Raw genomic sequence first — 26,236 nt, forward strand, 5'->3', positions numbered from 1 at the left:
GCAAAATGTTCAAGAAAACGGACCAACTGTTTCTAGTCAGTGATTCGTCTAAATCCCTGTGCTGATAATGACCGGGTGCCCACTCTTCTCCCCACTGATTGCGCACGCAGGCGTCAGTAAACCACCCCCACTCGTGCGTAGCCTCGGCGCAGACGTTATGCGTGTCACGTGATGCCAACTTTAAACTGATTCGCCGACTGACAACAACAAAATAGTCTAAGACGCCTGAAGCCTATGAACCAATCATGATGTTCAACTTTTTAAGGAGAGTGCTGTGATTGGTCGATACGCAAGATGCTAACCAATGCGGTGGGCGGTTGCTGAGGGGCTTGTGGCTGTGTTGTGAGGTTTTCAATTCGAACGAGCAGAAGGCGGATAAAAGACGGACATGAGAGTGACTGCGGTACAGCCACTACCGGTCAGCAGGAGGCAGCAGCCCGGCTTCCGAGGTGAGTGTACCGGTGATGAGTGTTGTAAGTGGCGAATGCTGCTCGTTCCCGACCATACTCCGCATTGTGGAGCAAGACGCCGTCATAGGGAAGCAGCTCCGTGCTGCCATATTATTGCCTTGTCCTGTCTCCTACGTTTCTGTAAGTTCAAAATCCGCTCCTATGTATCTGTGCAGCGCTCATTCCCAGTTCAGTTTTGTTTCGTCACGGTGCTATCCGTTTTTTTTTAACTGATCACACCCTGGCACGTTCCTTTCAATGGGGCCATGCACACCTGTTGTTTTAAAGAGGCTCTGTCACCAGATTTTGCAGCCCCTATCTGCTATTGCAGCAGATAGGCGCTGCAATGTAGATTACAGTAACGTTTTTATTTTTAAAAACGAGCATTTTTGCCCAAGTTATGACCATTTTTGTAGTTATGCAAATGAGGCTTGTAAAAGTCCAAGTGGGCGTGTATTATGTGCGTACATCGGGGCGTTTTTAATACTTTTACTAGCTGGGCGTTCTGACGAGAAGTATCATCCACTTCTCTTCAGAACGCCCAGCTTCTGGCAGTGCAGATCTGTGACGTCACTCACAGGTCCTGCATCGTGTCGGCACCAGAGGCTACAGTTGATTCTGCAGCAGCATCAGCATTTGCAGGTAAGTAGCTACATCGATTTACCTGCAAACGCTGATGCTGCTGCAGAATCAACTGTAGCCTCTGGTGCCGATGTGGCCGACACGATGCAGGACCTGTGAGTGACGTCACAGATCTGCACTGCCAGAAGCTGGGCGTTCTGAAGAGAAGTGGATGATACTTCTCGTCAGAACGCCCAGCTAGTAAAAGTATTAAAAACGCCCCGATGTACGCACATAATACACGCCCACTTGGACTTTTACTTTTAAACACACCCACTTGGGCTTTTGCAAGCCTCATTTGCATAACTACAAAAATGGTCATAACTTGGCCAAAAATGCTCGTTTTTTAAAAATAAAAACGTTACTGTAATCTACATTGCAGCGCCGATCTGCTGCAATAGCAGATAGGGGTTGCAAAATCTGGTGACAGAGCCTCTTTAATGCCCAAGTGGGCGTGTTTTTACTTTCGACGAAGTGGGCGTTGTACAGAGGAGTGTATGATGCTGACCAATCGGCGTCATGCACTCCTCCATTCATTTACACAGCAGCATCGCGTTCTTACTAGAACGCAATCTGCAGCCACATACACAGACATTAACGTTAATCAAGTGTCCTGATAATGAATATACATGACCTCCAGCCTGGACATCATGTGTATTCAGAATCCTGACACTTCTGACTCTTTTCTGTGAGATTTCCAGCAAGCCACGTGTAATCTTGCGAGATTTTGTTTCCCTTGCTGGAAATCTCACAGAAAAGATTCAGAAGTGTCAGGATTCTGAATACACATGACGTCCAGGCTGGATGGTCATGTGTATTCATTATCAGGACACTTGATTAACATTAATGTCTGTGTATGTGGCTGCACATCGCTGCTGTGTAAATGAATGGAGAGGAGTGTATGACGCTGATTGGTCAGCGTCATACACTCCTCTGTACAACGCCCACTTGGTTTAAAGTAAAACACGCCCACTTAGGCATTAAGAAACTCATTAGCATAAAGCTAAAAATCGCTAATAAAGTGGTTTAAAATAGATAGTTTTTCTATATAAAAACCATTACTGTCACCTACATTATAGCGCCGATCTTATATAGCACTTATGTGGTGACAGCCTCTTTAATGTATATGCTGGGAAAAGTGCCTGATGTGTATGTTAACCCCTTAATGACTGGGCCTGAAAAGACCTTAACCCCTTAATGACCGGGCATGTTTGTACCTTAATGACCAAGCCAGATTTGTCAAATCTGGTATGTGTGACTTTATCAGAGAATAACTCTGTGAAAGTTTTGAATATCCAAGTAATTCTGACATTGTTTTTTCGTCACATGTTGTACTTTATTTTAGTGGTAAAAGTAGACTGATACGATTTGCGGAAATTAATTAAAAAATAGAAAAATGGAAGAAATTTTGTAAAAATTACCATTTTCCCCTATTTTTAACTGCAATATGTCACATATGTACACACATACTGTACAATTTTTTTAATTAAATATATATTTCTATCTCTTTACTCCATTTTGGCAGCACTTTTGAAAAAATAAAATAAATTTTCAGCAATTTAGAGGACTTACAAATTGAATAATAATTTTATAAATTTTGAAGTACATTTTGTTTTTTCTGCACCAAGCCAGGTTTTCAGAGGCTCATAGGTGTCAGAATGGTGGAAACCCCCACAAATGACCCCATTTAGAAAACTAGACCCCTTAAGGTATTTACCTAAGGGTATAGTAAGTATTTTGACCCCACAGTTTTTTGCTAAATTTAATACATAGCGGGTGGAAAAAAAAATTGCACTTTTTTTTCATAAAAAGTATCAGTTTGAAGACCAATTTCTTTGTAAAGCGACCATGAGAATGAAGAAACACACCACAAAATCTATCACCCTGTTTCTCCTGTTTTCAAAAATACCCACATTGTGGCCCTAATGCGTTGTTTGGACACACGGCAGGGCCCCAAAGGAAGGGAGCACCCGGAGGCTTTCAGGACTCATATTTTGCTTGAAAATGTTTTAGGGCCCCACTGTACATTTGGAGAAGCATTGAGCTGCCAGAACGATAGAAACTCCCCATAAACGACCCCATTTCGAAAACTAGACCCCTTAAGGTATTTATCTAGGGGTATAGTTAGCATTTTGACCACACAGGTTTTTCGCTAAATATATTGGAATTAGTCTGTAAAAAATTAAAATGTACTTTTTTTTCTGAAACATAGAAATTTTTATTATTTACAAGGAATAACTAAGAAAATGCACCTCAACATTTGTAAAGCAATGTCTCCCGATTACGACAATACCCCATATGTGGTAATAAACTGCTGTTTGGACCCACAGCAGGGCTCAGAAGGGAAGGAGCGCCATTTGGATTTATGATTTTGCTGGAATGGTTTTCGGTGCCATGTCGCATTTGCAATGCACTGGAGGGAGCAAGACAGTGGAAACCCACCAAAAGTGACCCCATTTTGGAAAAACCTTCAAGGAATTTTTCTAGGGGTTTAGTGAGCATGTACACCCCACGGGTCTTTTGCAGAGTTTATTGGAATTAATATCAAATTTATTCTTACAGGCTTCTGTAACAGAGCGATCGCTGTACCTGTCTGTTAGTACCAAGGGGGCCTGCTGTAATACACAGCCGACACCCGCAGCGTATGGAGCGGGCTCAGCACGTGAGCCCGCTTCATACATCAACCGCCGCACCATGACGGGCAATTAAGTCATAGTGCTCAAAGGGGTTAATGCACAGCGGATGGTTCAAAGTGAAAATTGCAATTTTCCACTGATACGCCATTTTAGTGCATAATATGTTGTGCCCAGTTTGTGCCACAGAAGACAAATACCTCATAAAACGTTAAGCGGGTTCTCTCGGGTATGGCGACACCATATCTGTGGGCGCAAACTGCTGCTTGGGCACGCTGCAGGGCTCAGAAGGGAGGGAACGCCATTTTGCTTTTGGAGCGCAGATTTTGCTTGGTAGTTTTTCTGTTTGGGGTTTTGCTGGTATTTCAGGTTATAATGTGGAGGCATATGTTATCTGTGCGGAGAACATCAGAGGGTATAATAATGGGGTAAATAAATAATATTTCATAGATATGTGGCTGGTGTCGCACTGATAAAAGGCGCCCAATCTTATTCACTTTTGGACACTCTGCACATTTTGCATCGCCATATTCTGAGAGAAAGAACTTTTTTATTTTTTCACCACCGGAGCCCTGTGAGGGCTTATTTGTTGCGGGACAATCTGTCGTTTTCATTGGTACCATTTTGGGGTACATGCGATATTTTTATTTTTTTTTATATCAGTTTTTATCACTTTTTATTCAATTTTTTTTTTTTTTTTTGCAATCCTGAGCAAAAAACAGGAATTCTGACACCGTTTTTTAGGTTTTCTTTTTGCGGCGCTCACCGTGCGCTATAAATTACATTTTTACTTCTGCGGGTCGGTACGATTACGGCGATACCAGATGTATATAGGTTTGGTCCTTATTTTTTTTAGCGTTTGCACAATAAAATGACTTATTTATAAAAATAAAAAAATTCTGTCACCATATTCTGAGAGACATAATTTTTTAATTTTTTTTTTTAGTCAAAAAAGCTGTGTAAGGGCTTGTGTTTTGCGGGACGGATAGAAGTTTTTATTGTTACTATTTTCGGGTACATGCGACTTTTTGATCTCTTTATTTAGGGAGCGGTGGTGACCAAAAAAATTGCGATTCTGTCTTTCATTTTATTTTTTTTTGCGGTGTTCACCGTGCGAGGAAAAATAACATTATAGTTTTATAGTTGGGGTCGTTACGAACGCGGTGATACCAAATATGTGTACTTTTTTAACGTGTTCATTTTTTTTCTATAATAAAAGTCTTATTATAGGGAAAAAAAAAGCATTTAGTGTTTATAGAACTTATAACTTTTATTTTTACACTTCTTTTTTTAAAACATATTTTTTACTTTTTTCACTTGTCCCACTAGGGGACACTGAGACTTGCAGCTTTGATCGCTGCTAGAGTACATTACACTACACACGTAGTGTAATGTACTCTAACTGTCATTGTGACGTGACTGTCACACTGACTTGAAGCAGAGGAGGAACGGCCAGAGGCTGTTCCTCCGAGGCTTCTGTGCATGGCAACCCGGAGGTCATTATCTGACCTCCGATTGCCGTGACAAGCATCGGTAGCCCCCACGATCACTTCGTGGGGGCTGCCGATGTGCTTCAAACCACTTAAATGCGGCGATGGCAATCCGTCGGCGCACTTAAGGGGTTAACTGCCGAAAGCAGCGGCGATGGTCCGCTGTCCGGCGAGACTGATGTCTCAGCTGTCTAGGACAGCTGTCAGCGCGCGTCTGTCACTCTGTGTTTACACAGAGTGACAGTTTGAAATGTGGACGAAAATGAACGTCATGGTGCGGGAACTAGCAGCCGACCATGACGTTCATTTTCGTCCTTGGTCGTGAAAGGGTTAAAGCGGCTCTGTCACCACATTATAAGTGCCCTATATTGCACATGATGTGATCGGCGCTGTAATGTAGATTACAGCAGTGATTTTTATTTAGAAAAACTATCATTTGACGGAGTTATGACCTATATTAGCTTTATGCTAATGAGTTTCTCAATGGACAACTGGGCGTGTTTTACTTTTTGACCAAGTGGGCGTATTATAAAGATAGTAGTTTTTTTTTTTTTTTTTTTTTTCCCACAGTTTTGGGGTAAAAAAATATTTTTTTAAGGCGTGAATATAGGAAAAAGCAATTCTTGGCATTTGTTTTTTTTTTTTTTTTTGTGTTTTTTAACCCGTTAGATTAATTCTTCAGGTTATTAGTTGTGTAGATACCTAATATGTTTTTGTTTTTATTTAGTATAGTGGCAATAAAATGTATTTTATGTAAAATAATGACTCTTTTTGGGACTTTTTTTTTTTGAATCCCATTAAGGGATAACTTTATTTATAACTTTATTTTTGACTTTTAATGTATTAGCATACTCCTGTATGCTAATACATTACACTGTCACGATGACACAGGCTGCTGTTAGGGCAGCACATAGTGTGCCCGAACAGCAGGCAAACAGAACAGACAGCCCTGGGGTCCTTTCTAGGTCCCCAGGGCTGACTGCAGAGGGATTCTCCGGTGTTTGAGCCCATCACCGGAATCCCGTGATCATGTCACAGACCGCGGCAATCAAAGGGTTAAACAACTGTGGTCCGACCCCAGCTGTATTCAGTAGCGCTGCTCTGGGATCAGGAGCTGTAAGTTACAGCTCCTGCTTGGAGGATGAGCGCTCATCAGCCAGATCTGCAGTGATGCCACAAGGCGTCTTTGTAGGCTGGTGATAGTGTGATTGTGCAGTGAAAGAAGCTGGACTGGAACAATGAGAAGTGTATGACGCTGATTGGTCAGCCTCATACACTCCTCTGTACAACGCCCAGTTGGTAAAAAGTAAAAACACGCCCAGTTGTCTAAAACGAATTAGCATAAATCTAAAATTGTTTATAACTTGGTCAAAAAAATGATCGTTTTTCAAAATAAAACCCACTGTTATCTACATTACAGCGCCGATCAGATTATGTAGGAGATAGGGCACTTATAATCTGGTGACAGAGCCTCTTTAAATGTAGACTACTATGGGATCTGTCATAGGGGTTGTCTGGGCGCTTTTTCATACTGTTGATCTATCCACAGACTAGGTCATCAGTATATGATCGGTGGGGGTTTGACTCCCGGACCCCGCACTGATCAGCTGCTTCTGGGCACCAGATGTCCTGCAGTAGCCGGAGTCTGAAGCAGATGGCTCTGGTCACTATACAGAGGCCATGCTGCAGTATTGCAACTCTGCTTTAAAATGCTTAAATAGGAGCAGAGCAGCAGTAACCAAGCATGGCTGCTATACAGTGGCTGGAGCCATCTTCTTCTGGCACGGACATCCGGTGCTGGAGGCAGCCGGAACAGCTGATCGGTGCTGGGTGTCACAACGTTCATATACTGATTGCCTATCCTGTTAGTAGGTCGTCGGTATATAAAAAAAAAAACGCCTGGACAATCGCTTTTAGATATGTACATCATGAACTCTCATGACCTGTCCATTAAATGGAAACTGTCAGAAGTGTGTACCCCTCAAAGCTGCTGACAACTCCATATAGAGGATGGTGAGAGCAGCTTTACGATACCTGGGGTGATGGTAATGCAGGTTGCATGACTGAGAAATCCACATTTAATGTTCCCGTTGGATGGCATAACGTAGTGTACCCTGGTGTATATCAGATTTAATGTGAACAGGACCGGAAAAAAAACAAAGTATAAAAGTGTCGGAAACCTCTTGATAAATAAGTCGCACTTGGTGTGACTCAAGCCCCGCCCACTTTTCCACCTCCTTTCTATGTCACAAAGTGGTGCAGGGGCTTCTTAAATATGGTGGTCAGATCAGTCTGGTCTGTATCTCTGCCTTTTCTGCAACTTCCATAGACTTCAATAAAGAGCGCTGCACACGTGCACCCACCTAGACCTACAGAATTGGCTTCTCTGAGGAATTGGCATATTTCTCCCATAAATGTAACTATCATTTTGTTTTCTATATCAGAGGAAAGAAGAAAAAAACTGGAAGTCTTTGTAGTCAGAAAAATGGCTGCTAAGAAACAAATTGCGCCTGACAAGCCGCCTGAAATCAGGTTAGTGTTATGAATCAACTAATGTATAGAAAGGGCATGTCCTCTATTTATTCCCTGCAGCAAAGTGTTTATCAGTAAATAGTAAAGTGGTTCTGAATGTAAAAATCCACCAGGATGGGGAGGGCTTTGAGTTTTCCAATTGCAGTGGTGCCAGAATACTTTGGAGTTAGTCCGAGATTAAAATTGGTAGGAACACTGAACGGATACTCTGCATAAAACGACACCGTGTATCTGTCCTGGAAGCCCCAGGGTATTCTGCCCGAAATACCGCACCAAATTGTGGTGCAGTGTTTCGGGCGGCATGTCCCCTGAGGAAATCCTGCAGGAATAAAATAAGTTTTAGGGTATGTTCACACGAGGGCGTCCGTTGCGGCTGAAATTACGGGCATGTTTCAGCCTGAAAACATCCCCGTAATTTCAGCCGTACCGGCATGTGCAGGCGCTTGAACGCCGCGTCAATTACGGGCGTAATTAGCGCTGCTATTCATTGGAGTCAATGAATAACGGCTCCAATTACGGCCAAAGAAGTGACAGGTCACTTCTTTGACGCGGGCGTCTATTTACGCGCCGTCATTTGACAGCGGCGCGTAAATATACGCCTCGTGTGAACAGACAAACGTCTGCCCATTGCTTTCAATGGGCAGATGTTTGTCAGCGCTATTGAGGCGCTATTTTCGGACGTAATTCGGTGCAAAAACGCCCGAATTACGACCTATTTACGGACGTGTGAACATACCCTTATACTTACACCGGCCATAGTAATGGCAACGTGTCCCTCTCTTCTGAGCGCAGCCCGGCCTCTTGGGATGGCGCTGTAGTCCATGTGACTGCTGCAGCCTTTGATTGGCTGCAGCAGTCACATGGGATGAAACTTGTTTGTTTTTTGTTTTTTTTTCTGCTGTGTGACTGAGATTGCTTTAAATCACACCCACACTGCCACTTGTCATATGATGTGGATTTTCTGCAATGAAATCAGTCACGTGTTTATGCTACGTGTTGACATACCCTAAAGATGCTGTAATGGTGCCCGTACACGATGTGTCTGAGCTGCAGTAATAGCACACGGTTTTTATGTTCTTCTCTTGTACTTGCTGCGAAACCGTGCGGCTGTGTTCTTAACCCTAAATATTTAGTCCTTAAAGGGAACTTGCCACCAGCATTTCACCTATTAAACCAGCAATACCAGGTGGTAGTGGGTAAAAAAATCATTTCTATGTAACCTATAATTATCTTCTAAGTCGTCTCTGTAACTTGTGTTCCCATGCCGTATGCTAGTGAGAATAAAAGAGCCCTTCCGAGTTTACCCCACCTCGTTACTTTTGGTTGACGTCTCCTCTCCTCACACGAAATCCCGAGCTTAACTGGACACCATAGCGACACATGCGCTCTAACTAGACTTTAAGGCCTTGACGAATCAGTGGTGGGTATCAGACCATAAATGACGGGCGCACGTGCTCTCTCAGACGAGACTTTGGCATTCAGGGTGTGCCAGTTTTCGGCGGTGGGCAGACCTAAGAGGAACGAATGACACTGCCAGATTACCATAAAAGGCGCAAATTGTTTGGACTGTTATTTACGGTCAGAGGAGGAGTTTAGGAGAGGGGATAGCGGCAATGAACTTTTGATTGCAGCGGCCAGCTAGGCGTGAGTAGAGTTCAATAGGTGACATGCCGGTGACCTGTTCCCTTTAATATCTCATCCTGGGATGAGTGTGTGTGGGCACAGGCATGTTCCTGCAGCTCTTTCTATGGACGTTCTGTCCGCTTAGAACTCTCCACTCAGCACATCCGTCTCTTCTTGTGCATTATTATTTTAGTCCCCGGAAGCAAATCTCAATCCTGGCAGTGGTTTACCCAATGCATCCAAATGGCAAGCAAATCATAAACCTCAAATTGGGCAAAACACTTCACTCTTTCCCCGCCATGTCTGTGCCCGCGCATGTCTTTACAAAGTGTTAATATATATGCTATGTGTTATTGATATGCCAGTGCAGTTTTTGCCACAATTCAGTCTGAGTTTGGTTAATATTATATGTAAATTTTTGCTTTCTCAAAGGTCTCCTTTAATGGAAAGGTCCAACAGGGATCTTCAGAAGTCTGAGAAAATTAAGCCCTTAGAGAAGAAAATGGTAAGATGTCTGTATGTTATTACGAAATGCGTCATTCTGGTCAGACAAGCATCGAAAGATGAAGTATGGGTAAGGCCGAGTTCACACGAGCACATTACGTCCATAAAGGACTGAACGTATTTCGGCCCCGAGCCGTGCTCCTAGCATCATAGTTATGTACGACGCTAGGAGTCCCTGCCTCTACGTGGAACTACTGTCCCGTACTGAAAACACGATTACAGTACGGGACAGTTGCTAGGATCACGGCTCCCTGCAGTGTGTTCGGTCCGGTACTTGTGGCCGAAATACGTTCCGTCCATTACGGACCGAACATGCTCGTGTGAACCCAGCCTTACAAACTGCTACATAAGTGGTTGATGAGATATAAAGGGTAGGGTCATGTGGCTGTTTCCATAGTGTATAATGGAGTGGACCTCACTCACTCAGATATTTTGTCATATAATGGCATAAAAGACTACATAAAATTTTGAATTGGTCGTTTTTTTTTTCGTTTTTTTTTTAATTAAAAAAACCCGAACCTTTTTGAGAAATCTTTATTATATCCCGGATAAATATAAACTGCATCTTTCGCTAGAAGTCAGATCCGCAGGACTGAGACATGCAGGATGCAATTATTGTTGATCACAGCTAAGTTCATGATAGAAAGTTTGCTGATAACTGGATCTTGCGTGTCAGACATGAAGGACCAGTGCTTGCTGAAGCTGTCAGTCCCGCTGACCTGACGGGTTCTGCTTTGACCGCAAGATAAAGCTTCTATTCATACAGCATACATAGCAGCTGCATCTCAAAAAATTATCACATATGGGATGACCTGAGGGTGCTACACAACTAGACACCATTAGGCTGGGTTCCCACAGGTCGGATACACTGTGTATAAAAAAAAAAATCATGCAGCGTGTCCGACCTGGAACCCGCACTATGTTCCGCCTGAAAATTCACGTTGTGCGGTTTTTCCAACGGAATTTCTATTGCGGAAGAAAGTTGTTCATACTTCACCCCCCACCCTCCTGTATTTTCTGCATGTAGTCCGGTCTTCTACAGTGACGTTGCAGGCCATGTGATGCTGCAGCGCTCACATGGGATGAGACATCGTCCCAGGAGGCCGGACTGCAGAAGATGACGTTCTGGGTAAGTATTATTTATTTTTTTATTTTTTTTTTTTCCCCCTGTAGTTGCAATTTTTGTGCTGTAATCTCCATCTGAAAATCAACAAAAACGCAGCATAAATTGACGTGCTGAAGAATTAAATTCTGAACCACATGTCAATTTAATGTTTACACTGCGTTTTTGTTTCCCGCAGCTTGGGCATGAGATTTTCTAAATCTCATACGCTTTGCTCCTACTGTAAATGTTGCAGCGTTTACGCTATGCGGGGACACAGCCTTAGGGAGTGTTCACACATGCAGGTTTTTGTTGGTATACCAAATGCGTTTTTTTAAAGCGTGTGTGTGCATATATATATATTTCACATATCTTCCCAGTAAAATCTCTATGTTGAAAACACTATCTCAGAAATGAAAATAAAAACTTTAATAAAAAAAATCTTCAAGTTCTTCAAATTGGAGTAAAATATTGATTTATTAAAACTAAAAGAATGGCCTCCCAAAGTGTACATAGCCCTTAAGTTTAATGCAGGATATATCACTTTAATAAACCTTGTTGTAGAACTATTAATACCCAATCTTTACTTTTTTTTTTTTTTTAAATATATTAAAGGTTGAACCTGTAAATAAAGAAAATATTCTGCCAGCTGTCAACAAAGATGGTAGAAATATGACTTTCACCCAGTCCTTCATGAAAACAAAGTCCCTTAATGAAAAACAAATGAAAGATGTGAAGGAGAAACTGGAATCTATAAAAGAAGATCCAAAACCGCTGCCTAAACCTGTTCTTGGTGCTTATCGGGGGAAAATTGTTCAGTCTAAAATTAATTCCTTTCGGAAGAACTCTGAAAACAAAAATCTGCCTGAGCAAAATAAAAATCTGGTCAGAAGTGAAGTAAAGAGGCCACTAACCTCTGTCCCCACTACAAGCACGGCAAGGCTACGTTCTGCCAATGATGTGAAACCAAAGCGACCAGGGATTCCACCAAGATCGTCACAGACGAGACCAACTAAACTGAGCGAGGCCGTGACTGTGCGGAGAACCACGCAAGTTCAGATCCAACAAAAGCCTCAGCCTGTTAAAGCTCCATTGAAGAACAGAGCTATAAAGAATAACCCAGTGATGCAGAGCAAAAAAATAATTTCTTCTGCACCGGGGCCTGGTTCTCTGAAGAACAAGCCCGCTCCCAAGCTGCCGACAGCCAGCAAATTCCTGAGGACCACAGAGTCTGCTGCAGAACAGAAGTATGTGTTAAAAAAAAAATAATAATAATGCTTGCATGCATTGTGGTGGGTAATGATCACTATCAGACTGAACTAAGGCCCCATGCACATGAACGTAAAAACGCCTGTAATTATGGCATGTTTTTATGGGTCCATAGACCTCTATTGGCCACGGGTACCTCCCCGTTTGCTTACGGGAAGGTGCCCGTGCCGTTGAAAAATATAGAACATGTCCTATTTCAGGCCGTAATTACGGCACGGGCAGCCCATAGAAGTCTATGGGGCTCCCGTAATTGCAGGTGACTACGTGTGTGCACCCGTAATTACGAGATCGTTGCTGGGCGACGTCCGTAAATAATCACTGTCCAGTGTGGTGAAAGAGTTAAACGATCAACAGTAACTCTTTCAGCACCCTGGACAGAAACTAGCGATCACAATATAGATCAACCTGTAAAAAACATTCATACTTGCCCAGAACTCCCTGCTTCTTCCTCCAGTCCGGCCTCCTGGGATGTCGTTTCAACCCATGTGACCTCTGCAGCCAATCACTGGCTGCAGCGGTCACATGGACTGCTGCGTCATCCAGGGAGGTCGGACTGGATGTCAAGAGAGGGACGCGTCACCAAGACAACGGCCGGGTAAGTATGAATTTATTTTACTTTTACTACGAAAAGGGCTGCCCCTTCTCTCTATCCTGCACTGATAGAGAGAAGGGATGCCGATTAGTGCAGTGCAATTTTGCAGGGAAAACGTACCCGTAAATACTGATGCAATATGGGTCGAATACGTGTGACCAAGGACCCGTATTTACGGGAGGGAAAAAATATTTTCGTGTGCATGAGGCCTAAGGGTGCTACACAACTGGACACTTTATAGCAATGTTCACATGTGCAGGTCTTTGTGTGTTTTCCAAATGTGATTTATTTCTTTTTTCATGCAGAAACATTTCACTGGAAAGATTGGTCAGTTTGTATTTGAGAACACTATCTCTAAAACCACATTGCATGACCGATTTTATATATATATATATATATATATATATAGTGAAGGAAATAAGTATTTGATCCCTTGCTGATTTTGTAAGTTTGCCCACTGTCAAAGACATGAACAGTCTAGAATTTTTAGGCTAGGTTAATTTTACCAGTGAGATTATATATAAAAAAAAACAGAAAATCACTGTCAAAATTATATATATATTTATTTGCATTGTGCACAGAGAAATAAGTATTTGATCCCTTTGGCAAACAAGACTTAATACTTGGTGGCAAAACCCTTGTTGGCAAGCACAGCAGTCAGACGTTTTTTTGTAGTTGATGATGAGGTTTGCACACATGTTAGATGGAATTTTGGCCCACTCCTCTTTGCAGATCATCTGTAAATCATTAAGATTTCGAGGCTGTCGCTTGGCAACTCGGATCTTCAGCTCCCTCCATAAGTTTTCGATGGGATTAAGGTCTGGAGACTGGCTAGGCCACTCCATGACCTTAATGTGCTTCTTTTTGAGTCACTCCTTTGTTGCCTTGGCTGTATGTTTCGGGTAATTGTCGTGCTGGAAGATCCAGCCACGAGCCATTTTTAATGTCCTGGTGGAGGGAAGGAGGTTGTCACTCAGGATTTGACGGTACATGGCTCCATCCATTCTCCCATTGATGCGGTGAAGTAGTCCTGTGCCCTTAGCAGAGAAACCCCCAAAACATAATGTTTCCACTTCCATGCTTGACAGTGGGGGGACGGTGTTCTTTGGGTCATAGGCAGCATTTCTCTTCCTCCAAACACGGCGAGTTGAGTTAATGCCAAAGAGCTCAATTTTAGTCTCATCTGACCACAGCACCTTCTCCCAATCACTCTCAGAATCATCCAGATGTTCATTTACAAACTTCAGACGGGCCTGTACATGTGCCTTCTTGAGCAGGGGGACCTTGCGGGCACTGCAGGATTTTAATCCATTACGGCGTAATGTGTTACCAATGGTTTTCTTGGTGACTGTGGTCCCAGCTGCCTTTAGTTCATTAACAAGTTTGTGTGTGTGTGTGTGTGTACGTACACACAGCAGACAAAGAATGGCGACAGCACACTGAGAACACCAATGCAACCTAAACCGCTAAATATAAATAAATATGCATTACTGCGTGATCTGGCAGAAGCTGGGCGTTCTGAAGAGAAGTGGATGATACTTCTTGTCAGAACGCCCAGCTAGTAAAAGTAGTAAAAACGCCCCGATGTACACACATAATACACGCCCAGTTGTACTTTTACTTTAAACACGCCCACTTGGACTTTTGCAAGCCTCATTTGCATAAATACAAAAATGGTCAGAACTTGGCCAAAAATTCTCATTTTTTAAAAATAAAAACATTACTGTAATCTACATTGCAGCGCCGATCTGCTGCAATAGCAGATAGGGGGTGCAAAATCTGGTGACAGAGCCTCTTTAAGCGTATGCCTTCCAGCAGCACACCAACGTATGCCAGCATTTAAAATAATCTTAAACTGGGCAGTATAAGGATTGTCTTGTGGCTTCCTTCGGGCTAATGGAGCTCTATGTACACCTCTCGCTTGTACGCCGGGCGCTATCCTGACACGGTGCTAAATGTACTGCGATAATGAGATGTGGAGGGGGGGGGGGTCTCCGCTGCAGTGGAACATCTAGTCATGTCCTCTAATCTGAATCTTGTTCTGCTATTTTTGTGACCTCTTGTTCAATCACGTCATTTTATGGCCTCTTGAAATCTACCAGGATTATTGTACTATCAGTTGTACATTGCAATTTAGAGCATTTAGTTTATACTTTAATATCTAATGCAGAGGTCTTTTGTCTGTAAGATTTAAATCCTGTTTTGGTAAAGTATTCATCAATGTTTTTTTATTGTTTAGGGCACGTCTGGCAGAATGGAGAGAATCTAAAGGAAAAGTGATAAAAAGGCCCCCAATGGCCGTTGTCATACCGAACATCTACAGTGTGCCCAAAGAGGAGCCAAAGATTAAAACTGAGCCAGAGGAACCAGAAGAAACTCCCCCGCTGTACTGGGCCACCATGGCAGAAGAGGATGAGCAGGAACTGTTCACGCTAAAAGTTCACCAGATCTTTGGTGGCTGCCGGAAGCTAATAGATGAGGTAACTGAAACCAGAAGTAGTTAATAATGTTATTTATGTATTCATGTGTTAGAATACGTTTACCTATTCGCTAATAAACACTGCTAAAGAATCTGTGTCCGGCCTTAATGGCAGAACAGAATAACTAAGCAAATGACTGTATGTAAAGTCTTAACAATATTTTAACAATAGGGTTGGCCAAGGGAAGAAGTTATCTCGATACTTGAGGAGCAAATCCAAACTGTTCCAGAAGCTAAGAAGCTTTCTGGATACTGGGAATGCCTTGCACGTCTTGAGAAACGGGATGGGCAGCTATATAAAGTCATTGCCGTCTGTGAGGAGGCCGTGTCTGCTGGTGCGCAGGTGAGTGACGCAAAAACCCAAGAAGTTCTGCCCGCAAACGTCGTTTAATTGCTTTGTTCTATTAAAGCCATGAGGCAGATTTATTAATGAAGGACATTATAGACGTGGCATTATGTAACTGCTTAAAGAGGCTCTGTCACTGCATTATAAGTGGCCTATATTGTACATTTGTACATTTATGCTAATGAGTTTCTTAATGCCCATCTGGGCGTGTTTTACTTTTTGACCAAGTGGGCGTTGTGGAGAGAAGTGTGATGCTGACCAATCAGCGTCATGCACTTCTCTCCATTCATTTACACAGCACATAGTGATCTTACTAGATCACTATGTGCAGCCACATACATATGTGTATATGGCTGCACATAGCGATATAGCTATATCGCTATGTGCTGTGTAAATGAATGGAGAGAAGTGCATGACGCTGATTGGTCAGTGTTATACACTTCTCTCTACAACGCCCACTTGGTCAAAAAGTAAAACACCCAGATGGGTATTAAGAAACTCATTAGCATAAAGCTAAAATAGGTCATAACTCTGTCAAAAATGATCGTTTTTCTAAATAAAGAATGCTGCTGTAATCTACTAAAACATTTACTTTTTAATTTTCTAAGGGTTTTTTTTTTGCAGGGCTTTTGTTCTCTTCCACATGGTGGAAAGTATTAAAAATTAAATAATAATTTTGAGATGTTTTCCTATGTTAGCCACCAGAGGGAGCACTTCCCAGAATTACAGCAAGGTGAATAAAGGAAATCCACTTAACTCACAGCTGCTGTAAATGTGGAAGGGAATCTTACCCCCCCCCCCCCCCCCTTCCCTATCTTTGGATACAAGCCAGGATAAGGTGTATTCAAATTGCTAAGCATTGTCTGGCTGCCATTTTGGGAGAGCTTTTACAATGCTGCTGGTAGAAGCTATAGGACTCACCAAAAGGCTAAGAATGATGAAAGGGAAGTGAATGACTTTTTCAATTGACAGGTTCACACGGTGTGTACTTGATGCGTCTCTTGTGTTTTTGTTTTTTTTTGTTTTGGCCGCATTTTGTGCCAAAAAAACGCATCAAATCGCTTGATTACACTCTTCATTTACATAATTGGTAATGCAAACTGTTAGTACAAACAACTTTTTTTTTTTTTTTTTTGTATAACTTTTCAATAAAAAAATATTCTTTTTACTTTGACATACAGCTGCTCTGTATTCTGCATCTAGAGCAGCTGTATCTTTCACTATGACCTGAATCCGTCAGTCCTGACGTGAACAGAATTTAGCGCTACATACAGCTGCACCGTATTCAGAATCCAAAGGACATGTATCTAAAAAAAAAAAAAGTGAAACTAATTTTTAATAAAAACTAATTAAAAAGTTGCACCCTTCACACTTAGACATGTTTATTAAAAAAAATATTGTCCTCCAAAGGTTTACATAGCCTTTAGGGGATTATAAACTGAGGTAGATAAATCCAACTTCTAAAGCCGAATACCAAATGTGCTTGAATCTTGTAATGTAGAGGGGAGTATTGTATGCAGAGACTGTATAACCCACCGTATAAAATAATAAAGCTGCCGCCAGAGCCCGGTGCGCTGTCTCTTAAGCGTCTGTATTTAATACTACCCAATTGATGCTGCATTTCTGCAAATCATTTTGGCATGTCGGGTTGTGAAGAGCGGATTATAACGTGATGAGCCTTTATCAATCAACTCCTATTTGTATCATACAATATTCGTTGTCTTGTAATTAACCAATACTCTGTTCCTTTCTTCAGCCTCTTGAAGAGCTTAGAGCCATTCTTGCTGATGCCTTGGAACAGCTGAAGCCTGACCCAGGTATGTTTTGGCTTTTTTAATTCTCTGATTATACCATAACTTTTAGCAATGACTAAAGCTGGCCGCACACATCGGAGAAAAGTTGTCCGAACTGCCCTATTTTGGCGAAATCTGGCAATTCTGACTTTTTCACCCAATGGTAAATAAGTTGGAGGGGCAATTTAGCATAGTTACATAGTTACATAGTTACATAGTTACATAGTTACATAGTTACATAGTTACATAGTTACATAGTTACATAGTTACATAGTTACATAGTTACATAGTTAGTACGGCTGAAAAAAGACACATGTCCATCAAGTCCAACCAAGGGAAGGGAAAAGGGAAGGAAAAATTTCTACACATAGGAGCTAATATTTTTTTGTTCTAGGAAATTATCTAACCCTTTTTTAAAGCCATCTACTGTCCCTGCTGTGACCAGCTCCTGCGGTAGGCTATTCCATAAATTCACCGTTCTTACTGTAAAGAAGCCTTGTCGCCTCTGCAGCTTGAACCTTTTTTTCTCCAGACGGAGGGAATGCCCCCTTGTTTTTTGAGGGGGTTTTACAAGGAACAGGATTTCACCATATTTTTTGTATGTGCCATTAATATATTTATATAAGTTAATCATGTCCCCCCTTAGTCATCTTTTTTCAAGGCTAAATAGGTTTAATTCTTTCAATCTTTCCTCATAACTTAAATTCTCCATGCCCCTTATTAGCTTCGTTGCTCTTCTTTGTATTTTTTCCAACTCCAGGGCATCCTTTCTATGAACTGGAGCCCAGAACTGAACTGCATATTCTAGATGAGGCCTCACTAATGCTTTGTAAAGTGGTAATATTACATCCCTGTCCCGTGAGTCCATGCCTCTTTTAATACACGACAATATCTTGCTGGCCTTTGAAGCAGCTGATTGACACTGCATGCTGTTATTGAGTTTATGATTTACAAGAACACCCAGATCCTTCTCAACAAGTGAATCCGCCAGTGTAGCGCCCCCTAGGACATATGATGCATGCAGGTTGTTGGTACCCAGATGCATAACTTTACATTAAACTTCATTTGCCAAGTGGATGCCCAAACACTTTGTTTAAATCTGCCTGCAATTCACAAACATCTTCCATAGTCTGAACTATATTACATAGCTTGGTGTCATCTGCAAAAATAGAAATAGTGCTATTAATCCCATCCTCTATATCATTAATAAATAAGTTGAATAATAGTGGTCCCAGCACTGAACCCTGGGGTACACCACTTATTACCGGGGACCATTCAGAGTAGGAATCATTGACCACAACTCTCTGGATACGGTCCTTGAGCCAATTCTCAATCCAATTACAAACTATATTTTCTAAACCTATAGTCCTTAATTTACCCATTAGGCGTCTATGGGGGACAGTGTCAAATGCCTTTGCAAAGTCCAAAAACACTATATCCACAGCGGCCCCTCTGTCTAGACTTCTGCTTACCTCTTCATAAAAACAGATTAGGTTAGTTTGACAACTTCTGTCCTTAGTAAAACCGTGCTGGCTGTCACTTATAATGCTATTTATTGTCACATAATCCTGTATATAGTCCCTCAATAGCCCCTCAAACATTTTCCCCACGATGGATGTTAAGCTTACTGGTCTATAATTACCCGGGGAAGACCTAGAGCCCTTTTTGAAAATAGGCACCACATTTGCGCTGCGCCAGTACCTTGGCACTATACCAGTCACTAGAGAATCTCTAAATATTATGAAAAGGGGGACAGAAATAACTGAACTAAGCTCTTTAAGAATTCTAGGGTGTAACCCATCTGGTCCCGGGGCCTTGTGCACATTTATTTTATTTAATTTAGCTTGGACCATATCTACATTCATCCAATTCAGTATATCAACTGATATATTAACAGCACTGGCACCGGCTACATCAGCTGCTCTTTCTTCAGTTGTATATACAGAGCTAAAGAACCCATTTAGTAACTCTGCCTTCTCTTGATCCCCTGTGATCAACTCCCCATTACCATTATCTAGGGGTCCTACATGTTCAGACCTTGGCTTTTTTGCATTTATATGCTTGAAGAATTTTTGGGGATTTGTTTTACTATCCTTGGCCACCTGCCTTTCATTTTGTATTTTTGCTAATTTTATTACATTTTTACAGATTTTATTAAGCTCTTTATATTTTACAAAGGCTACAGCTGTACCCTCAGATTTGTATTTTTTAAATGCCCTTTTTTTGTCATGTATTGCCCCTTTCACAGAAGGTGTAAGCCATGTGGGGTTTAATTTGAGTCGTTTATACTTGTTACCTGTAGGAATAAATTTTGCACTATAATTACCCAAAGTAGATTTGAAAATCTCCCATTTATCATTTGTTCCATTATTTGACATTAGTTCTTCCCAGTCCATATCCTGAATTGCAGCCCTCATCCTGGGGAAATTGGCTTTCTTAAAATTAAATGTTTTTGCCCTCCCAGCCTGCGTTTGTTTTTTACAGTATAGGTAAAATGTAACTATATTGTGATCACTGTTACCGAGGTTTTCACGAACATTGACATTCCCAACAAGATCTGCATTATTAGAAATGACCAGATCCAACAGAGCTTCACCTCTAGTCGGGTCTTCCACAAACTGGCCCATAAAATTTTCCTGCAACAGGTTGAGGAAATGTCTCCCCTTTGCAGTTGAAGCCGAACCATGACACCAATTAATATCCCGGAAATTAAAATCTCCCATTATCACTACAGTACCCGCCTGTGCAGCCCGCTCCATCTGTTTATATAGCTGAACTTCCATCTCCTCAGTTATATTGGGGGGTCTATAGATTACACCAAAAGTAATTTTTTCAGTGTTTACCTCCCTTTCTAGTTCCACCCACAAGGTTTCAACCTCCTCACAGTATTCACCCACTATTGTCTCTTTCACACTCGCCTTCATATCACTTCTCACATACAGACATACACCACCACCTTTCCTATTTGTCCTGTCTTTCCGAAAAAGTGTAAAACCCTGTAGATTTACAGCCCAGTCATGTGAAGAGTCCAGCCATGTTTCAGCAACACCAACTATATCTATATTTTCTTCCAGTATCAAGGCCTCCAGCTCCCCCATTTTACTTGCTAGACTTCTGGCATTTGTGAACATACACTTTAACTTGCCTGTCAGTTTTTCACTTTTATTATCAGAAATGTGATTTGACATTAATCGGTCCTTTTTATTTACACTGATGTTTTGTAACGAAAGGATCTCCTTATCCTGTTGTCCAGTCCTCTCCCCACATTCTGTTTCTCCCCCCACCAATATAGTCTGACCCCTCTCTAACCTGGCTACCCCTTTTTTTTCTACATTGACCTCCCTCCTCAGCCCTAGTTTAAATACTCCGCCACCCCAGCTAGAATTCTCTCCCCCAGCACAGCGGACCCCCTTCCATTTAGGTGCAAATCATCTGCAGAATACAGTTTGTACCCCAATGAAAAGTCAGCCCAGTGCTCTAGGAACCCAAATCCTTCTCCTCTACACCAAGACTTCAGCCATGCATTTAACTCCCTAAGCTCCCGCTGTCTTTCCTGTGATGCGCATGGCACAGGCAGTATTCCTGAGAATACTACTTTGGAGGTCCTTCCCTTCAGCTTGTAGCCTAGTTCTTTAAAATTATTCTTAAGGCTCCTCCACCTACCATTTATTCTGTCGTTGGTACCGACATGGACCACGACAGCTGGATCATCACCAGCCCCTCCCAGCAATTTGTCCACCCGTTCCACCACATGCCGAACCCTGGCACCAGGGAGACAGCAAACCATTCGGTTGAGGTGGTCTTGGCGACAAATAATTCTATCCGTCTTCCTGATTATAGAATCCCCTACGACTATCAATTGTCTTGGCTTACCTGCATTACCATCCCGCCGACTACTAGCTGGGCTGTTCTCCCGGCTGTTAGGGAGATCAGTATCCACTAGGGCTGCCTTTTCTGAGACTGACACCCTCGCATCATCACCCAACTTGGCAATTTTGCCTGGAATGTCAGAAACCGGATCGGCCTTCCTTGTCTTTAACCCCTTTCTACTGCCCCTAACTACATTAACCCAGCTACTTACCTGATCCTGCTCACCCATGTCTTCACCCTCCAGTTGTAACCCACTAACTGCATGCTCTGTGAGCAGCAAGCTCCGTTCAAAATTGTCTATCCTCCTCAGTGTTGCATTCTGCTCCTCCAGATCTCTAATACGAGCTTCCAGGTGAACAATATGCTCACATCTGCCACAGAGATATTCACCCTGGAACTCCGGCTCCAGTCGTGTATACATATGGCAAACTGTGCACTGAAGAAAACCTCCAATCTTGCTGTCCATTATCCCAGTTACAAAAAAACAGCGAACAGGTGTTAACCAAAAAGATAAAGAAGTAGAAGAGCACTTACTTGGGCTTTAACTCCTCTTTTGAACTCCGGTTTTTGGAACTCCACTTAATATACAAACCACTTGCAATTCAAGCCACAGAGCCTGATTCTTTGTTCCTGTGGATAAGCTGCTAAGAGGCGCTCTCTCCTCTACCCATTGAAATAAACATACACTTCTATTTCTCTGTCATGCACCTTTTGATAAAGAAATAAAAACAGAATTTAAAAAAATAAAATAAACCTACAAGCTTGCGGACTGCGCATAGACTATAACCGTCCAGGCAGTCCGTAATTAACTCTGAAGGGCCGTTCTAGAATGTCCAGCGGAGTTAATCCTTTTTTCCGCTCTGTGGCAGCATTTCTCCAGACAGCTGACATCACTGAGCTCTGCCTAGAGACCAATCAGCGTGGTCTCTGGGCATGTGATCATTGTAACAACCTGTCACAATGCTATCCCCGTCGGCGGGGCTCAGCACAAAATATGAAAGCCCAACATGTTCTGGGAAAAAACAAGACCAAATACATGTAAGAGTAATCGAAGAACACTGACCGATTATAAATTAGACAGAGTTTGGATCTACACAATTTTTGTTGACTGGTTATAAAAGTGAAAAAAGGGGTTGTCATGTGACATGCTTTATATTTAACCTTTGCTTTTGATTGACAACACGGTTGCCTTAAAGGAACAGTGTCATCGCAAATAATTTTTTTATATGTTAAAGATGTTAGTGCTGTAATAAAAACGTTTATATTCATTTGTGTGTTTGTGTTTTACTGTTTCTTATTTTTACACTTTTTCTTCCCTATGGGGGCTGCCATTTTTTGTTCCATTTCTGTGTGTGTCGATTAACGACACACACAGACATGGAACACGGCAGCCACAGTCCCATAGGGACTGCGAACGGCTCCCGTCCCATTGACTGCCGTGTACGGCGTCTGTGTGGGAACTGCGCATGCGCCGCTCCCACACAGTCCTATTCGAAATTGGCGCCGTCCGGCGCCATTTTCCTGTGGACCGGAAGTCGCGGCCGGACAGTAATATTACTACTTCCGGTCGCGGCTTCCGGACTTGTGCACATGGAACAGCGGCAGCAAACGGAGCGGACGGGCCGGAGGGAGCCGCGGCGGCAGGACCAGGTAAGAGATTTCAATGTATGTTAGTGTTTGTGTGTGTTTACTACTGTATGTAAACCTACTACACTGTGGGTTACCTCAAAAAATGGCGACACACAGTGTAGGAGGTTAAACCTTTCAAACCCCTCGTTTATCCCGGCACTAGCCAGGATAAAGGAGGGGTGGATGCTGAGAGCTCACTAGAGCGAGGGCTTTTAACCCAATGTTGCAATGCTGCAAATTGGGAACAGCCCCATCTAGTGGCCAAAAATGGGTAGTATTATAAATTAGAAATAATTTATAATATTTCCTGGCTCGTGCCAAAAAAAAATAAAAAAATTTGAACAATGTTTAATCACCCGCACACTAAATGTTTAAATTTAAAAAAAAAAAACATGTTTTTCGGGCAACACCATGCCTTTAAGGGCACATGGAGCTTTTTAATCCTGTATAAATCCTTTTATGTGTTAACAGAAAAAAGTGAGAGAAAAAAGGAAGGTCTGAAAACTGAAGTAAAGGATGAGCCTGTAGAAACGGTAAAGGGGAAGAGAAGAGGTGGCGTCGGAGCTGTGAAAAGTGCGCCAAAGGGCCCATCCAAGTCAGACTCGACGCCAGAAAATGGAGATGCTGTATCATCGGTCATAAAATTTAACATCCGTTCAACGCCACATTTGGAAAAGTAAGAGCTTATGTTTTTTTTAAAATCTATATGTGAACGAACATCAAAATGTTTATCTTTTGGCAGAAAAAAAAGGATTGGACATGTTGGAACCAACATGCCCAATTCCCCATACACATTAATGTTGGCAAATCCCACCAAAATCTAATGTGTAAAGACATAATTGGGCATCTGGCGCCCGGCTTGCCACTGTCTCTGCAGAATTTACATTGTCCATTAACGTTGGACATTATCTGCATTTGTCTATGAGTTTCAAATGCAAAGCCATAAACTAAACGACTTGAAATAGAATAGCCATCCCCCCATGTAGGCTCTTGTTTCAGCAGGTCTTTGAGCTTTAGTGACAACTCAACTGTCCATTTAAAGCAATATATGTTCACACATATAAAGATAATTAAAATATCTTTGACACCACGCTTTTAATACCGGACTGTTTGTTTTACTCAGAATGAAGAAATTACAGATGAATGAAGGAGAATCCAGCATCCAGAGTTACAGGTTTCTCACCCCAGTCAGACGCTCAAGCCGCCTGGAACACAAATCTCACAGATTACCAGTCATGTTGCAGGACCACGATCCCTGTGTTTCTGGGATTGACCAATTAGGAGACCTGGAAGGCATAGACTCCTGTCCCAATGCCTATATCTTCCGAAAAAACTCTGCGCTTGATGTTACTACAAAAATTGCAAACCAAAAATAAGCACCCTTTACGGACTGACTGTTCGGGACATTTTTAACAGATCTGCCTCTATAGCCACGATTTATCTGCACAAGACACTAAACCCGCTCTGCTGTTTTGTTATATGGTGTTTTCTGTATTTATTTTTTTTTCCTCATGTAACGATTTCCTAAGAACTGTTGACAAATCGCTGGTGTAGAAATACTCACTCTTTTGATTGCTCCAATGCAAACGAAGCCTCCGATTGAAGAGGATAAATGGCCTTCTCTCCCCTGAAGAATTTTGGCCATAAGGAAACTCATCGGGAGAAGGCATAATACTGGTTGCCTGGATATATAAAGAGGACTAATGAGGTTTCCTAGTCCCCAGCTGTAGGAATGGCATGGACTCTGCTACATCATAAAATGGGGGGGGGGTTGATCACCCTGAATACAGCATTACCTACTCTTCTGAAACCTTTTCCTTATATATGAAAATGACTTGGAGCTTTACATGTATTCTGTACAAACATGGTTGGAACGTGTGCAAATTGGCATCTAATAACCGCACAGAACGATATTTTCCCCTTACAATAGGGAGTATATCTTTATTTTAAAAGATTGTCCTTTGTATTTGCTTGCACACTTATTTAAAAAAAAAAAAAAAAAAAAAAGAGGAGTTATTTTATCAAACTCTACTTAGAATTATAGACAAATCACTGGAGTGGAAATAGAGTATAAATATTCAAAAATAACCTTTGGTGGAAGGTTCCAAAAACACCACTGACCTCTAACTAAGAACTGTTGAGCCTCCAGTGACGGGAGACATCTTTGGGCTTGTCCTCGTGTAACGGAATTGCTGCAGAAAATGTCTGCAGCAATTCCCATTAAACTAGCAGAAGTTCTGCTGCGGAAAAAACACATCGTGTCCTGCATTTTTATTTTTTACACTGAAGACGGTGCAGCTTTTGCTGCGTTTTTCTGATTGCTGGGAGATGGTGACATCTCCTTTTGAAGAACACAGGATTTTTTGGTCCACTTTCTGCAGCACGAATTAACGTGCTGTGGTCAAACTACACACCGCAGGGGAATTTCTGCAAGGAAAGTTTATGCGGTGTGTGGATGAAATTTGTTAAATCTCACCCACTCTGCTGCTACTGTAGTCTGTGTTTTTTGTCTGCATTTCTGCTACGTGTGGACAAGCGCTTACATGTATGATGCGTTCAGTCAGTCTACCAGTGACAAGTGAATGTTTGTTTTTCCAGACATGCATAAATGTAAAATACCTGACACCTACAAAGTATTTGATCCCGATTGGTCTCACTCATTTCTTGGAATTAACAGACTGAACATGGGACGGGAACCTAGAGAATTGGATAATTATTAATAGGGTTTTAAAGCGGACCTCTCCTCTTTCCTAACATGTCTATTTTGCTAAATACTGGAGCATTTATTGTTAGGAATCGTCATTGTTCTGTTATTCCTCCTGGTAATGTATGAATACGTTGACAACTAGGTGTTGTCAATTGGGGCATGTCACTACACCTTCTGACTAGGGATGTCACGATACCAGAATTTGTACTTCGATACCGATACTTTGTGTAGTATTGCGATTTCGATACTTTGCCAACAGTAATAAAAAAAAAAATTCTTCCATGTTGTGGTGTGATGAATGTAACCTCCATGCCTCACATTAATGGTAATTAACCCCATCATGTTTCTCAGTCATAATGGGTTAATGCATAAGGTACATGATGGGGTTAATTACTATTAATGTGAGGCACATGGAGGTTAAATTCATCATCGCACCTCGTGCCCCACAATTAGTGATAGAAAGCAGTTTTTATTTTTTTACAGCATACACATCATAAATGATGCAAAGAAAAATGTTGCGCAGGTTATTACGGCCGTGCCATTACTGAATGTGTGAATATTTTATGTATTGAGAATTATTAATGTTTGTTGTAAAAA

General features: G+C 41.9%; 1 protein-coding gene across 1 annotated transcript; it reads left to right on the plus strand.

Annotated features, from left to right (window-relative positions):
- Positions 1 to 219: 219 nt before the first annotated feature.
- CKAP2 (cytoskeleton associated protein 2) lies at positions 220 to 25,915 on the plus strand. The gene is made up of 9 exons (XM_075851758.1): positions 220 to 449; positions 7,638 to 7,725; positions 9,781 to 9,853; positions 11,570 to 12,201; positions 15,055 to 15,295; positions 15,467 to 15,637; positions 17,397 to 17,457; positions 23,404 to 23,608; positions 24,056 to 25,915. Exons 1-9 carry the CDS (start codon positions 389 to 391, stop codon positions 24,306 to 24,308), a joined length of 1,785 nt encoding a protein of 594 aa, XP_075707873.1. The 5' UTR covers positions 220 to 388; the 3' UTR covers positions 24,309 to 25,915.
- Positions 25,916 to 26,236: the final 321 nt, after the last annotated feature.

The sequence above is a fragment of the Rhinoderma darwinii genome, chromosome 2, assembly GCF_050947455.1.
Source record: "Rhinoderma darwinii isolate aRhiDar2 chromosome 2, aRhiDar2.hap1, whole genome shotgun sequence".
Classification (NCBI taxonomy): Eukaryota; Metazoa; Chordata; class Amphibia; order Anura; family Rhinodermatidae; genus Rhinoderma; species Rhinoderma darwinii.